Source organism: Poeciliopsis prolifica, unplaced genomic scaffold (genome assembly GCF_027474105.1).
Source record: "Poeciliopsis prolifica strain line A6 unplaced genomic scaffold, Auburn_PproV2 SCAFFOLD053, whole genome shotgun sequence".
Lineage (NCBI taxonomy): Eukaryota > Metazoa > Chordata > Actinopteri > Cyprinodontiformes > Poeciliidae > Poeciliopsis > Poeciliopsis prolifica.
In genome coordinates this window covers 3,385,453-3,402,289 of record NW_026562428.1, presented here as the reverse complement: position 1 = coordinate 3,402,289, position 16,837 = coordinate 3,385,453, and the positions used below count along the sequence as shown (strand labels likewise).

Below are 16,837 nucleotides of genomic sequence, written 5' to 3'. Positions count from 1 at the left end.
TAAAGTGTTTTTGTACTGTTGTAACCATTAAATAATTGTTGATGTTACCATTATAAAATCACTTGCAATTAAGTTTTGCCAAAAATCAATGTGATTTTTCACAGGCAGCAGAGTGTAGTTGTTAGCAATCGCTGAAAGTAACTAAAACTTTTAATGTAACTTAGCTTCTTTCCGAATCAAGTAATAAAGTAACTAGTAACTAAGTCTAAGAAGGCATTATTAAACATACACAAAGACAAGATTATGAACTTCATAGAGCAGCACAATAATGCATTTTCAGTTTATAATGCACGCACTTTAATTTATGCATTTATTTTGATATTAAGAAAACATATTTTGTTTTTTAAAACAATTACATTTTTTGCTGTTTGCCTGTTGAAAATGTTTTCCCTTGAAATTACTGACAAAGCCATAAGAAAATATTGCTTTATTCATGTAATTATTAAATAATATACACTGTGTTAGGTCTTGGTTCAATAGACTACGTGCAATCATTTCAATATATTTGTTTTTTTGGCCCTTGCTGTGTTTGACTTCAACATCCCTGCGTTACAGCCAAGGGTTTATTTTACCTAATCTAGATGATTATGGCTCTCGCTCGCACAATTAAATGTATTTTAAGTCATTACGACTGGCATATTTTGTATTGAATCATAGAACAACAGTTACTATTCAGCTGAAGAACAGCTAAACCACTGGATGCATTCACTGAAAGCTTTAATGCCTTCCTGGCCTAATTGGACTCTAACGAAGTCTTGATGAGAAGCAGTTTCTGTATTAAAGTTGCTCTGAACTGAAACGCGCTTTTCACCCAATTGGTTGCTGAAACACTGGCGCTCATAACGCCACTCGGTTCATTACGAGTTCGCCTTCTTCTTGAAGAATCGAATGGTCACCGTTTAAATTTCCTGTGGACCCGCTGGCCACGTTTGGCAAATACACAGAGAGAGTGCAGGCTTTCTGCAAGGGAACTGTTTGTTCTGTGAGTTCACTGGCCTCCTTAGTACAGGAACCGATAGGACACTTACCTTCACACAAAGCAATTTGACCCTCAGGTCCAACCAAGCCCAAATAACACCATGTGACTCGGCTGCCAAGGTGAAGAGGGTGTCGACCTGGATCCACCTGAGAAACCGTCACAACCAGGAGGCGAGCGTCATCCCATCGGACTGTGGAGTTCATGCTTGCCTGGATTCTAAATCGTGCAGGAGAGAGAGATCCGATTGGGAACATACCTTGCTTGCGTTCTGTGAATTAATTCCAACTCGGAGTTTGGGTTTCATCCTCAGGCGTCCGCGGCTCATTTGGCCACCATGCCGACGGGATCTGTGAGGCTCAACAGCATAAAAAAACTGGGACAGGATAACCACAGCTATGATGTTTCAGACGAAGGTAATGTAATATACATATATAAATAAATTTTTTTTAATGACATCGACTATTGATCAAGTTGCAATAAATGCAAACAGAGTTAGATAGAAACTAAACAGAGTATTTCTTATATCTGTTCTGTGTTTGTGTTGCAGGACCACCAGGCCCCTATTTGTAAGTATTGCAGTCTGATAACACAAAAAAAACAAAATCTGGCAGCATCATGAAGTTGTTCCAGAGAATCGGACATTGCAACAAATAGACGATGGCATCTAAAACATCTCAAAACCGCAGCAGTCAAAGTCAATGTCTGAAAACATAAGGAATGACCTCAGTGTGTTCAAATTTGTCGCCACAGATCTGGCAAAAAATTTTTCATTTGTATTTGTCGTATTTTTGTCTTGAGCTGGTACAGTGGCTCTAAATTAGTGAAAAAAACAGAACTGGATGTTTAGACTGTACATTCAAATATCATCCATTTCACTTTGAACACAGACTTTCTTCTAAAATGTACCTTATTCCAGTCTGCCACTATGGATTGATTCCAATGATCAAGCAGATAAATTATTAACGCAACTTTTGCTGTAAGATTGCTGACAGAAACCATGCTCAAAGAATCAATGCGAGCTGATTTTAGATTTGTGATCTATGCCGCGATTTCCTGCATTTCGATTGGGTTTGGTAGAAGAAGGGACTCGGGTCCCCGGTGTTTCAAAGTATGCTGTTGTTGAAAAATCTCCTTTTTCAGGAGTCTAAAAGAGAACATAGTTTCTTAGCTGTTTGCAGAAAGGTCCAGAGAACAGAAAGGATTCAGGATACATTTTGTATTAAGGCCTCATTGTGCCGTAATCTAAAAGGGTTACCTGGGGGCAGTAACTCATTGTTCTCTTTGTTCCACGCAGGTCAATGACTAATTCAAAGGACAAGGAGAAGAAGTAAGTACTAAACGGCAGTAGATGCCATAAATTTCTAATTGCATCCGCTTCTTCAATAAAACAGTTGACCTCCCACTTTCCAACCAGGGTTCATGGAAACCAAGAGCAACCTGCGATCAGAGTCGGCTTCTTCCAGCTGGTAACAATTCTTCTGCTAGTTTTTTTTCCCCCCCAATTTTCTCCTTGTGAGATTCCCCCCTAAAACACAAAGCACGCTGTCGATGTTTTGCTGCCCAGTTCCGCTTTTCCACTTGCAAGGACGTGGCGATGATGGTCGTGGGCAGCCTGTGCGCCGTGCTGCACGGCTCGGCCCAGCCGCTGATGCTGCTGGTGTTCGGCCTGCTCACCGACACCTTCATCGAGTACGACATCGAGCTCAACGAGCTGAGGGACGACCGCAAGGAGTGCGTGGACAACGTCATCCGGTGGAAGAAGAACTACACCATGCTCCCAGACCCGGCTCTCAACCAGTCGGACGTAGGCTTCATCATCAACGCCACGATAGAGATGCTCTTTCCCCTCAGAAACATGTCATGTGGGTAAGTGGGCTGTAAAAATGCATGAGGTTGGCTCTTTGAACTGTGAATGCACTATGAAGATGTGGGGTTAAAAAAAAAAAAAAAAAGGTTTTCTGTCTATGTTTTACTAACTGGCTGTGCTGATTTTCAGGATTCTGGACATCGAACACGAGATGACCATGTTTGCTTTCTATTATGTTGGGATTGGAGTGTCTGTATTCTTGCTCGGATACTTTCAGGTTAGTGCTGAAACGTCACATCGTCACCGTGCTTCACTTAATGCTAGAATTACAACCGAAGCTGCCATCTTGAAATGATTTGACCCGATCAATTGTGAAATCGCTGAAAGAAACTAGATGTAGAAATATGCTAAATCTTGGACTGCTGATCTGCCTCAATAGAAGCTGAAGACGAGCTTTGAAAATCAATTTTTCCACATTAGCTTCCCATTCTGCAACCAGAAGTGACTTCCTGGTATTGTTTATTTTGCCTGCCTTAATATTAAAGCGAAAAATGAACATATTATATATTTGATTTACCAAACGTAAAAGTGACCTCCTTCCAATCCACTGACAGATCTCTCTGTGGGTGACAGCCGCTGCCAGACAGATTCAGCTCATCAGAAAAATGTACTTCAGCAAAGTGATGAGGATGGAGATCGGCTGGTTTGACTGCACCTCTGTCGGGGAGCTCAACACCCGCATGTCAGAGTGAGTCAGCGACGGACGGGTTGACTCGCTCCGGGGCCCGCAGCCCGGGCTCCCGACTGACCGACGCTCCTGTCCGTCCCAACAGTGACATAAACAAGATCAACGACGCCATCGCCGACCAGGTCGCCATATTCGTCCAGCGCTTCACCACGTTCGTGTGCGGCTTCAGCATTGGGTTCGTGAAGGGATGGAAGCTGACGCTCGTCATCATCGCCGCCAGTCCGCTGATCGGGGTTGGAGCGGGCCTCATGGCGCTGGTGAGAACCCAACCGCTCTTCGTTGAGTGTGGATGACCTTGACCTAATTAACCGGCACTTATCTTGACATTTCAACCTCACTTTGACTTGTAACAAGTACAATCTGGACTTCATTCAGTTTTTAAGAAAGAAGCTGAAGAGCTTTTCTATTGTGTCTTTTGTGTTCATTTTGGTATATTTCATAACTTTTATCATTTAATTTTTATTGCTATATATGCAAAATTTATCATATGATTAAATGATTACATTTCTATTGTGTATTTTTAATGAGAAGTAATGTTTTTTTATACTCCCGATCTCTAATGATGTACATATATCATATAAAATTTATCCATTTTCTAATTTAATGAAATTTGTCATTAGTTAGAAATGTCCAGTTTAGGCCTGCAGGGCAAAAAGTAAAGCCTCACTAATGGGGATACTAAACAAAACACAATTTATTGAACTGATTTTCCTTGGGAAAAAAATATGCTTTTACATTTACAGTACAATAGAGGAGGTTTAGATTTAGATGGACTATAAAACCCTCACATAACATGATGCAGAGAAAGTAAAAATGGCTTCGGGCTTAATCCTCTTATTGCACTAAAGTTGTAAAAAAAAAACAAATACATTTTTAGGCGCTGCAACTTGGTTTGTAAATGAATTTATGAAGGTTTATACTAGTCTCTGACTTTTTCAGTTGACCTCGCATATACATGCATATATGAGTGAGTTTCGGCCCTCTTTAATCAACTTTGCATCGATTTCCTGTGCAGTTCGTGGCCAAGCTGACAGGGATGGAGCTGCAGGCCTACGCCAAGGCCGGCGCTGTGGCCGACGAAGTCCTCTCTTCCATCAGGACCGTCGCTGCTTTCGGAGGGGAGAAAAAGGAAGTGGACAGGTGTGGATTGGGCGAGGGTGCAAAGCGAAGCTTTGGAAGCGTCGATTCTTTCCCGTGGAAATGAAGTCGAGCTTTTGTCATTTTCTGAAGGTATGACAGGAACCTGGTCTCGGCGCAGCGATGGGGCATCAGGAAGGGGATGATCATGGGTTTTTTCACTGGTTACATGTGGCTGATCATCTTCCTGTGTTACGCCCTCGCCTTCTGGTACGGCTCCACTCTGGTGATCGACACAGAGGAGTACACACCAGGAACGCTGCTGCAGGTACTTACGACTTAACACGCAATGCATGTCTTACAAGTCAGAGTTTTGTTAATACTATCTGGAAATGTAGAAAAAAAAAACGAACCAGCAAGACCTTTTGTTTGCTTTCAGGTTTTTTTCGGGGTGCTGGTTGCAGCCATGAATTTGGGTCAGGCCTCCCCGTGTTTGGAGTCGTTTGCAGCCGGACGCGGGGCTGCGACCATAATCTTTGAGACTATTGACCGGGTAGGATCGCTTCATGATTTACATTTTCCCCCTGAAAATGTTGCCGTAAATAATTGCCTCCTTACACATTTTTCATTACCTTGACTTGTCGTCCCAGGAGCCAGAAATTGACTGCATGTCAGAGGCTGGATACAAGCTGGACCGGGTCAAAGGAGATATTGAGTTTCATAATGTGACCTTCCACTATCCATCCAGACCGGAGGTTAAGGTAAAGTACTGCTTAAAATATATGAAAGCTTTATGCATTTTTTAGATTTTAAGCACACAAGGAAGCTCCAACTGAATAATTAAAGTAAAATAAATAGCCTATTTATTTATTTTTGCTTTGGAGAGAAGAAACTATTTATTTTTTAAATCCTAATTATGTTTACTCAGCTCTTATTATGCCATATAAAAAAATGTCAGTTTTAAAGAGGACGAGCTGCCCTGTTCATCCAACATTTTGTCTGAATCCGTAACACAAATATCCAACAACACCAACCCCTTAAGATTAGACTTCTGCAGTCAGCATATGTCTCGTTATGGAGCAAAGACCCGTCTGTGAGCAGATCCTGGACCAGCTCAGCGTGGCGGTGAAGTCGGGCGAGACCACCGCCTTCGTGGGGCCGAGCGGAGCGGGGAAGAGCACCGCCATCCAGCTCATTCAGCGCTTCTACGACCCTAAAGAAGGCATGGTAGGCGCAGGGCTTCGGTGTATCACACTCACATTGAACTGGTTCCCCCATTCTGCTCCCATCGCTTCTCCTGAGGCCGAAGCTTTCCTCGACACACACCTCCCTCCTTTTTCAGCTCTCAAAAAATAACCATCCCCTGAGGGTGACAGAGGTACATGATAATCCGTTTCATTATTCAGTTAATGGTTCCTAACAGTCTCATTTTTCACTTTTTAAAAGAACTGCACACCCTCACACACCCCGCCTTCCTCTTTTCCGGCCTATCAGAAAGGACATCGCTTTCTGAAGGTTCTCGAAGAGACTGACAACGACCATTGTCGCAAAGAAACAAAAACAAGGGCAGGAAGGGGGGAGCGTTCGCGTGGCACACTGCTTTAATAGCATCATCCATCAAGTTTAGCATCAGCTTCTGCTCACTGTCCCCCTTGTCCCAGGTGACGCTGGACGGTCACGACATCAAAGGCCTGAACATCCAATGGCTGCGCTCTCTGATTGGCATAGTGGAGCAGGAGCCCGTACTGTTTGCCACCACCATCGCGGAGAACATACGCTACGGTCGACCCGGCGTCTCCATGGCGGACATCATCACTGCTGCAAAGGAGGCGAACGCGTACAACTTCATCATGGACCTGCCGCAGGTTTGACACAGAAAAGAGAAACAGGAAGAAAAACTGAGAAAAAAAAAATCACACAAGTAAGGAAATAGTATTTTTTTGCAAAGTGAGTTTAAAAAGTGCAATTTTCTTCTTTTCTTAATTCCTGTAGAAATTTGACACCTTGGTGGGCGAGGGAGGGGGCCAGATGAGCGGAGGGCAGAAGCAGAGGATAGCCATCGCTCGGGCTTTGGTCAGGAACCCTCGCATCTTACTGCTGGACATGGCGACCTCCGCTTTGGACAACGAGAGTGAAGCTGTCGTTCAGGAAGCTCTGGATAAAGTACGTCTGCCTCACGCATGCGTTCCGCTGCCAGGTGACCCAGTTACAGTCGTGACATCTGAAATACTTTGGGGTTTCTTCCAGGTGCGCATGGGACGCACCACCATCTCCATCGCTCACCGACTGTCCACCATAAAGAACGCAGACGTAATTGTTGGCTTCGAGCATGGCCGGGCGGTGGAGAGGGGAAAACATAATGAACTGCTGGAGAGGAAGGGGGTGTACTTCACTCTCGTCACCCTGCAGAGCCAGGGAGACAAGGCTTTGAATGAGAAGGCCCGGAAAAGTGAGTTCAGCATGTTGAAGAGATCTGGCCACGACCGCTGCCAAACACTCAGAAAGTTTCTCTTTCAAAGCCAGAACTGACTACAATAGTACAAAGTCAACACAATTTCTTTGCTTTCAAAACATATTTGTCATGCAAATTTCCCTTGTGCACATGAGTTGACTTTAATAACCTTCTTGTTGTTAATAACCTTAATGACCTCTTTAATGACCTTAACTGCTCCATTCGTGACACTGACATTGTACTCTTCCTCTTAATCTCAGTGTCTATTAAGGAATAGCTGATCAGAGAGCCATGTTAAATGAATCACTTTCCTTTTTCCTGTCTTCTATTAGTGGCTGAGGGTGGCGAGCCGGAGCCCGAGAGGTTAAATCTATCCAGAGCAGGCAGCTATCGCGCCAGTTTAAGGTATTGTCCACTTTCTACATCGATTGCTCTTTCACTCACTTTGGATTCGCATCCATTTGCTCAGCTTTAAAAGTGCATCTAAAGTAGGACTGCTCCAGCTGTCTTTTTACAGCTGAGATCGACTGTGCCGCAGCAATCACCGTCACCGTAATTTAGTTAATTACCTTTTATATTTCCTTCGACATTTAGAGCGTTTAAGCTTACGCCGTCATCCAGAGCCGCTTAAATATCGTGGCGAGAGGAGAGACAGAGACGTAAAGGTTCCCCTTAATAAGTTCAATTACTCCATCAGTGCTGAGTGGTTACATTGTACAAAAACACCTGAATATGTAAGCGTGTGATAAGAGAAGGCCGTCTGAGACGATTTGTTTTGAGCAGAGCTTCGATCCGCCAGCGCTCCCGGTCCCAGCTTTCCAACCTGATCCCGGACTCCTCGGTTCCCGTCGCTGGAGACCTCGGCCCCAGAGCCTACTCCATGTCTCCGGAAGACAAATATAAGGTGCGTGGCGATATCGATGTTTAGCCTGGTCCATCCGTAGTCGGCCAGCGCAGCTCACCTGTGTGTGCCTGCAGAAATCCACGCCGGAGGAGGAGCAGGAGGAGCCGGTGGAACCTGCTCCAGTTGCCAGGATTTTAAAGTACAACGCCCCAGAGTGGCCCTACATGGTGTTTGGATCTCTGGGGGCTGCGATCAATGGAGGCGTTAACCCAGTCTATTCGCTGCTGTTCAGTCAAATCCTGGCGGTACGATCTGAGAGAAGACCAGCGAAGGCCGAAGTTGTTTTCATCATGGAGCATCTTTGCAGTTTGTGTTCTTGAAAGAACAGATTTTAATGTGTTTTCTTGTGTGAAAGACCAACACAAAGTAGTTGAAAATCTAAAAAGTGTGGCATGCCTTTTATTTTTTGCCCCTTTTCAAATGTCCCCTAATTTGCAGACGGCTGATCAGAACACTGAAGTTGTGTTTTGTGTGGCAGAAAACGAAAAGTATATCCACAGTTTAACATGGTGGTGGCAGCATCATGCTGGCAGGATGCTTTACTTTAGTTTGAAATATAGATTAAAACTAGGACAATCTGTTTTAGGTTGCTGAAGATTTGGAGAGAGATTCAAGTCCCAGTGCCCCTAAAGTTAAGTTAGAAGCAGATCAAAGTATATTCATGTGTTGGAATGGACCAGTCAAAGTCCAAACTGATCTAGAGTCAGCCATTTTGCAAAGAAGAAATGAACGCCAAAAATCGAGAAGTGCGAACCTGGGAGGGACAATTTCTGAGGGCTGAATAAAAATGTACGCCACACTTTTTAGATTAATACATGTAAAAAATATTAAAAATAATTAAAACATTACATTATTTTCCTTTTTCTTCACTATTAAGCACTTCTTTGTGTCGAGCTCTAGTAAGAGTAATAATATAAATTAAACACCAGACTTCTCGTGTCGACAAGAGCGTCCAGAGTGAATATTTCTTCTTCTTCTGCGCTGTTATGCTGTGTGTTTGCAGACCTTCTCTGTGACAGACCCCGACGCTCAGAGGAGAGAGATTAATGGAATCTGCGTGTTCTTCGCCATGGTCGGCGTCGTCTCCTTCTTCACCCAGATGCTGCAGGTAGAGCAGCAGTGCGCTCCGACAAGACTGATCGCTCCGCAGTTTTTCTTCTGCAAAAGAAGTCAGAACAGAACACTCTCGCGTTGATAAATGAATGCATTTATTGAATAAAAAAAAATAATAAAAAAGCTTCACCCCGTCTCCTTGGGAGGGAAATATCGAGTCCCCGGGAGTCTGTAAGTCAGAATAGAGGTTACACCATGTTCGATTCAATAAAAAGCGTTCCTGTCTGCGTGCGACTGCAGGGTTACGCGTTTGCCAAGTCCGGAGAGCTGCTGACCAGCAGGCTGCGGCGAATTGGGTTTCAGGCCATGCTGGGCCAGGAAATCGGTTGGTTTGACGATCACAGGAACAGCCCCGGAGCCCTGACCACACGCCTGGCGACCGACGCCTCGCAAGTGCAAGGGGTGAGTTGGAGCATTGGAAACAATAAATAGTGATTTACTGTTTTAAATACGGTAGTGATGCATTACAGCAACTGATTGCTTAATGTCACTTTTTGCTCAATTGTTGCCACTTAAGGAGTTTTGGCTAAAACGTATTTACAGATCAAGGTGTTTTTCTTCTTAAATGCAAAATGTATATCAATATATACTTTTGACTTAATTACTGCTTTGAATTTGTTGTATTTTTTTCAGCAAATACCCTTTTTTTTTGGTTTATCTGCACATTCCATTTAACGATTAATCGTTTACAAAATTAGTCAACGATTAATTCCGTAATCGATTCCTCACAATTGATCCGGTTAATGGTTTCAGCCGAAACGACTCGTCCAGTTTGAGTCGGTAATTCTAACCTTTCTGGATTCCTCTCCAGGCCACAGGCTCCCAGATCGGCATGATCGTCAACTCCCTGACCAACATCGGCGTGGCCGTCATCATGTCCTTCTACTTCAGCTGGAAGCTCACGCTGCTCATCCTCTGCTTCCTGCCCTTCATCGCGCTCTCCGGTGGCTTCCAGGCCAAGATGCTCACGGGTTTCGCCAAGCAGGACAAGCAGGCCATGGAGTCAGCCGGGCAGGTCAAAATAAATAAATACATATTTATATATGTACAGTTTTTTCACATGTAATTGGAACCTATTTGTCAGAATAGTCTGAAAATGTCATCATTCAGATAATACATGACAAGTCAACCAGTGTCATCACAGCAACCTTAGTAACCTTAAAGGTGTTGGCTGATATCTGCTGTCAAACCCACATTTGGCTGATAAGAGAAGACTTGACAGCAGCGTCTATTTTAAGCTCCATGTTGGAGCTTCTTCATAAAAAACAAAACCAAACATGTCTCACTTGTGAGCGGAAAAAGTGTTTCCTGAGCCTGAGCCACCCAAGCTTAAAGCTTAATGTGCCTGAAGGGAACAGAGTAAAACAAAAAAACATAACAATACAGTAAGAGTTCAAAAAAGTGTTCAAAAGTCAATTTACTGTGAACTTTCTTTGTGCCATGTTAATTACGCCAATGCAGCGAACCCCACCCATCCAAGTTAAGTGGATTAGATGAAAATTTAATGATCCCTGTGGGGGGAAAATTGGCTTACTGTGGTCTCAATAGGAGAGGATGCAGATAAGAACCGAGCCACTGCCTTATCTAGATCTCACTCTGCCTCACACATTAAAAGAAACGCCAAATTAGAAACGGCTCCTCCGCTCCGTCTGTCCTTTAATCTCTCCACTCTCCTCTTTTTTCTTTTATATTTTTTCATTTGCTTGGCAGATTTCAGGCGAGGCCTTGAACAACATCCGCACCATCGCCGGCCTGGGGAAGGAGCGCAGCTTCGTGGAGATGTACGAGGAGCACTTGACCGCGCCCTATCAGGCAGCCTTGCAGAAGGCCAACGTCTACGGCGCCTGCTACGGCTTCGCGCAGTGCGTGGTCTTCTTGACAAACGCCGCGTCCTTCAGGTTCGGAGGCTACCTGGTGGAACAAGAGGGGCTCCATTTCAGCTTGGTGTTCAGGTGGGAGACCTCCAAATATCAGTGAGCTTTCATTTTGTGAGTTAAATTAAGAGTCGTCGCATTGGAAAACAACTCTTTAAAGGACAGAGAAAAGAAACACAAGTCATGAATGTATTATTATTATTATTTTCCTAAAAAATGCGTGTTTAGTTTAAAGAATGGCCTAGTCAAAGTCCAAGTGGATTTTAATGGACCTCTTAAATTCTTAAGAATCTTAAATTATTTTGATCAACCCCAGAAGGTGGGAGATTGCAAGGTATTAACTCAAGAATACAAATACATTCTGCTTCCTTCATTCACGGTCATGAATGACGTTGATTAAATCCCTTTAAAAAGGTTGAAAATTACGATGTGCTGTTGTATTTTCAGTCATCAGAAAAATACTTGTCATGTTAGAAGTCTGAGTCACTAATAAAAAAAATAAATAAATGAGTAAAAATGTCATCCGAGATAAAACAACAAACAGATCACCGTTTGTCTCAGGGTGATCTCCGCCATCGTTACCAGCGGCACCGCTTTAGGCAGAGCCTCGTCTTACACTCCGGATTACGCCAAGGCCAAGATCTCGGCGGCGCGCTTCTTCCAGCTGCTGGACCGCGTGCCTCCAATCAGCGTCTACAGCAACAGGGGAGAAAAATGGGTATGGAGGCATGTTATTGTTCTGCGTTGCATCCCCACGGAGACAGCAAAAGCAGGCAGACTCGATGCAAGTCTTATCATCTACAGTTTGTTTTAGATCAGAGGAACGAAGTGTGTGGGTTTGTTGGAAGAGAGGAGCCAAAAAAACAACAACAACAAAAAAGTCACTTTATGAAACATAACCTTTGGGCTCTGTTTCCACTTTCTGTCATGTTAAGGATAACTTCCAGGGGAATCTTGACTTCATCGAGTGTAAGTTCACCTACCCCACCAGGCCCGACATCCAGGTCCTGAACGGCCTGAACGTCTCGGTGAAGCCTGGTCAGACGTTAGCCTTCGTGGGCAGCAGCGGCTGCGGGAAGAGCACCAGCGTCCAGCTGCTGGAGAGGTTCTACGATCCGGATGACGGCAAATTGGTGAGAAAAACCAGTGACATCTGACTACCGTCTGTCCACCAGTTTCATTGTGGGTACGGCGCCTCCAAAGGTATTCATAGCCACGAAACCTTCCCACATTTTTTCACGTTTTAACCTGCCACCACTTCACCACTACAGCTATTGCTGACCTTTTTTTAAATGCCACATTTTGAACTTTCAGACGACTTGTATTATCACTCTAATGAGGCTCATCATAACTGGAAATAACTCGCGATGTATCATATCAAGGAATAATTGCTGGACTTTCAGCGTGTGTGCTGATGGATGTGTTCCACGTTACTTCAGTCCACCCAGTGAGAAATGCTGAGTGAATCCTTTTTAAAATGTGTAGCCCTTGTTCCAGTGAGCTGTCTTTGTGCCAGGTAGAAATCTCTGCCAAGAATCAAACGGTCTTAATTGCGATGGAAATGGTATTGAAAGCATGATGCCTTAATTGTCCGTCTGATACTCAAAGAGGACGGAATCACCTCTGCGTAGATAGGAGCTAAATTACAGTAGAGATAGAGCTAAGATAGCTCATTATGCGGATTGTATTTCCAGTCCACGATCATTAAATCACTTTCTACTAATGGCAAAATCAATTTCCTTCCCGCAGCTGATTGACGGCCATGAGTCAACCCGCGTCAACGTGCCCTTCCTTCGTTCCAAGATCGGCATAGTTTCCCAAGAGCCCATTCTGTTCGACTGCAGCATTGCAGAAAACATCAAGTACGGCGACAACTCGCGGGAAATTGGCATGAACGAAGTCATCTCGGCCGCCAAGAAAGCCCAGCTTCATGACTTTGTGATGGCGCTCCCAGAGGTACTGTCGATTTTCAGTGTATGTGCTTTGGTGAACAGTGGGGTTGAGGTAACGGGTGTTCAGAAAAGTGATTAGCATTGAATGGCATTAGGAACCCATTGGGCAATAGGTGGGGGGTTCACCCTAGGTAGGTTTGCCAGAAACATATCCAGAATTACCTTTTTGCAATGAACTTTTGACCATGTAGAAAGAAGACCCAAGTCTTTGCATTAAGCACAGTGCTACACTATACCAGATACGATTCAAATCCCAGACACTAATGTTGCAAGAACGCATCAAGTTCCGCCATGTGAGACTTCAAAAACAGTACATAAAGCTAAGATTTAGAGTCAAAATGCTTGGATAATTCATCTCACAGCTGCTGGCTCCTTTTCCAGCTAACTTAAAAAGTGAAAACAGTTTATGCCATAGTTCTTGCCATGCTCACGTTCTTTGAGCAACTCAATGGGTGCAAGTGGTTTCTTCTAACAACACACAGCCATTTTCTTGCAGACTTATTCTGTTCCCTCCTCATAGAAATACGACACCAACGTGGGCTCCCAGGGTTCTCAGCTGTCTCGCGGTCAGAAACAGCGCATCGCCATCGCCAGGGCCATCATACGCGACCCCAAGATCCTGCTGCTGGACGAGGCCACCTCGGCTCTGGACACGGAGAGCGAGAAGGTAGGGCTTCGGTAAACCCAGGGGGCTCCGTTTCCCGCCAGCGCGGCGCAGCTGGCTCAGTGTTCTCCGGGCACCGCGAGCGAAAAGGGCAGGCAGTTAATTATTATCATCGTTAACATCATCATCATTCATCATGTCTATTATTATCCCAAGCTACTTACTGTACATCCCAGCCCTCTGGTGGAGCCTCTCTCGGATGAATATTATTTGTGGGCCTTTGCAGCAGCTTTTCATCTCAAAGGGTTGAACCATGCAGAGAGACCGCTCCACTGGAACATTCTAATGATAGTAATCAACACATGATTGTGAAATTGCTATAATTGTAATAGTTTTGTCTGCTTTGTGGGAGATTAGATGATGGCTCCTGCCTGCAAGTGTGTGTGTGTGTGTACGCCGTTTCGACACACGTCAATGTATTTGTATTTACATGCGTGTGCGTTTCGATGGCAATTACAGACCGTGCAGGAAGCCCTGGACAAAGCCAGAGAGGGACGGACGTGCATCGTCATCGCTCATCGCCTGTCCACCATTCAGAACTCGGACATCATCGCCGTCATGTCCAGGGGCTTCGTGATCGAGAAGGGGACACACGACCAGCTCATGGCCCTGAACGGGGCCTACTACAAGCTGGTGACGACGGGGGCGCCGATCAGTTAACTGGTCGCAGGCGCAGCAGGAAGTGCTCTCTTGGAGATAAGGACTGAGCGTGCCCAGCTTGACGTCGAGCAAACAAAAAGGGGTGGAGAAGCCAATTGTTGCGGTATTTATTGTGGAGTCTTGAGACGAAGATGGAGATTTCAGAGGAGGGAAATCAAGAGATGTTGTGATTCATTTGCAATGGAAGAATATATTTGTTGTTGTTTTTATTCTTTGCATTTCAGTGCGAGTCAATGTATCTTTTCAAGCCATTTTTGTGTAAGAATTTTAATTATTATTTTTTTTAAACTTTGGTTCCGTAAACATAACTTGACAGATTTGTGATGGATGATAATGAAAGTTATTAGAAAGTGAGATTTTAATTTTCTGTACAGCAAGTGCAAAAAAAGAAAGCATGGACTCATCATGACTCAGAATGGTTAAAATCAATGACAGAAAACCAGCCTACATACAGTTTTATTTTTCATTTATTATGTATTTGTTTGATACTGAATTAAAGCTTCGACCTGTCATGAACCTAGAATCAACAATCATAATCAGTTATGATTTAACTGATAATCAGTTACTGATTAACTGATTATCAATATATCTTAACTGCTCAACTGTCAGCACGGTTTGGTGCGCTTTATTATGTTTTCACACATATACAACACCAATTTTTATGTAGTAAAATTGGTACTATTTCAATTTTCTGAGACTGAAGTTTGGGTTTTTATGATGGGAGCCATAATCATTAAAATGACAAGAAACAAAAGCTTGAAATATTTCACTGTATTTGTAGTAAATCCTGATACCACACTAATCTAACTTCCAAAAAATATTCAACTGTTTCATGATGCACAATATTTTCTTAATATTAACTTATTTAATATTAATATTAAGAATATTAAATTCTTTGTGTGCTTTAATTTTTTTTAATTAAAGCACACAAACCTCTACGCCTGAACCAACTTGCTGACTGCTTCTGAAAGGCGCTGACTAAGTAAGATACACATTGAAAATAATTGCATTCAAATACTGACATTGTAGCGACAGAGCTGCAATAAAAGGCGGCACTTTATAAAGGCATGGCGCGGCTTTCTGCTGTGTGAAGATAAATGCTGGATGGCAGCATTTCAGGGCTAAGCCGCTCGAACAGCAGCCGCTCTCCCTCGCGCTTCTGTACGTAAACAACGGCATGACGGAGGAGCACGGTAGAATAACAGCTGCTTAAGAACTGACTCCCATCAGGCAGCCTGCTTCCACAGGTTGCGATGCCATCAGAGTGCAGGTGTCAGAGACACTCCATCAGTTAGCGGTAATATGTGATCACACCACACTGACCTCTAGGAAATTGAGTCTTTAATCACGACCACTCGAGATCCAGCCTCCCAGTGAATTAGCATTCCTGAGATGCGATCTCATCTGTCGGCTTTGACTGTGGGGGGACACTGTTTGACTTTGCGGCTTGTAATGTCGATTTGATTCTGATTGATGGAAACGGGCCCTGGAGGCTGACTGATGTCTCTGTTTTCAATGTGAAAATAGCAAGCAATGTCATTTAAAGCTAACGGCTAGTCTGAGACGAACTATAAATAATAAACTGAGTTCAAACTGTAAACTTAAATTACACCAATGTGGTTATTTTATGGACACAAACTGTAGTCCTGTTTGGACAGGATGATTATTTACACAGAAAAAGAAGGTTGGAGGCGGCGCGCCACCAATGGTCTTCCTGTGAGAAACATCGTCTCTGGTGAATTTAGATCCTCTAGTGCAGCCCCAATGCTTAACAACACTTTAGATTAATATGCATGTCATTTCCTGTTGCCACTACAAGACAAATATGTGAATAGGTACACACACCACTTTTATGTCCACTTTTAGTTAAAAATGAACAAAAGCTGACTTGGCAGCTTGCTCATGTTATAGCAATATTACCCCTGAAAAATGAATAAAAGTGGTTGGCTCTTGGTTCAACAGCTGCAAATGGGCCTTAGAATAATTTTGTGCAGCCACAATTGAAAAAATCACTACTGGACTTTTTGATGGTGTGTAAACATTTTAATTAAAGCACACAGACCTCTACGCCTGAACCAAACGATGATGTACATTATGGCTATGTGAAGACTTAAACAGAATCAGCTTTACTCGTCAGGTTTGTGCAAACAGAAATGGAATTAGACTTCAGTTTCATTTTGCTCATGACCACAGATGTCATGATGGTGCATTTGAAGTAGGGTGGGAAATGATTCTATTTCCTTTATTTCAAAGTAAGAGTCTCAAACATAGTCAGGGGGCGTAAAACACTTTCCTTCCTATCTAATTCGTATTATAATAGCATAAACTTCACCAGATAAATTTAAATGCTGATGGTGATTGGATAATGTGTCTTGAGACAGATTCCACCATAATGGTATGTTTTATATATCGTTAATAAGCTTAAATTTGACTTGTGAACACAAACTACCTTCTTATTGTCCTGAATTATTTTATCGATAATTAGTTTTGTCTATTCTCTCCTCCAGCAGAACATGAGCGGCCACCACATCCCCACTAATGAGTGGAAACTAATTGGCTCATGGGTCCATTAAATCATGTTTCAATCTGGAAACGTCCCCTTACAGC

General features: G+C 43.5%; 1 protein-coding gene across 1 annotated transcript; it reads left to right on the top strand.

Annotated features, from left to right (window-relative positions):
- Window positions 1-1,060: 1,060 nt before the first annotated feature.
- Window positions 1,061-14,746, top strand: abcb11b (ATP-binding cassette, sub-family B (MDR/TAP), member 11b). Its single transcript, XM_055059007.1, has 28 exons — window positions 1,061-1,392; window positions 1,527-1,545; window positions 2,274-2,306; window positions 2,394-2,445; window positions 2,544-2,845; window positions 2,976-3,063; window positions 3,401-3,534; window positions 3,620-3,791; window positions 4,550-4,674; window positions 4,765-4,939; window positions 5,051-5,164; window positions 5,262-5,372; window positions 5,713-5,838; window positions 6,273-6,476; window positions 6,604-6,774; window positions 6,859-7,060; window positions 7,396-7,468; window positions 7,847-7,967; window positions 8,042-8,212; window positions 8,971-9,075; window positions 9,321-9,482; window positions 9,892-10,095; window positions 10,791-11,032; window positions 11,516-11,672; window positions 11,890-12,087; window positions 12,704-12,910; window positions 13,427-13,573; window positions 14,030-14,746. The coding sequence occupies exons 1-28, from the start codon at window positions 1,314-1,316 to the stop codon at window positions 14,228-14,230; spliced, it is 4,095 nt and encodes a 1,364-aa protein (XP_054914982.1). The 5' UTR covers window positions 1,061-1,313; the 3' UTR covers window positions 14,231-14,746.
- Window positions 14,747-16,837: the final 2,091 nt, after the last annotated feature.

Bases quoted from the DNA above. Each gene is read 5' to 3' on its own strand.
- abcb11b (XM_055059007.1), top strand. From the start codon at position 1,314: ATGCCGACGGGATCTGTGAGGCTCAACAGCATAAAAAAACTGGGACAG. The intron at 3,064-3,400 runs GTTAGTGCTGAA...ATCCACTGACAG, and splicing joins TCTTGCTCGGATACTTTCAG to ATCTCTCTGTGGGTGACAGC. The intron at 7,061-7,395 runs GTGAGTTCAGCA...GTCTTCTATTAG, and splicing joins GAATGAGAAGGCCCGGAAAA to TGGCTGAGGGTGGCGAGCCG.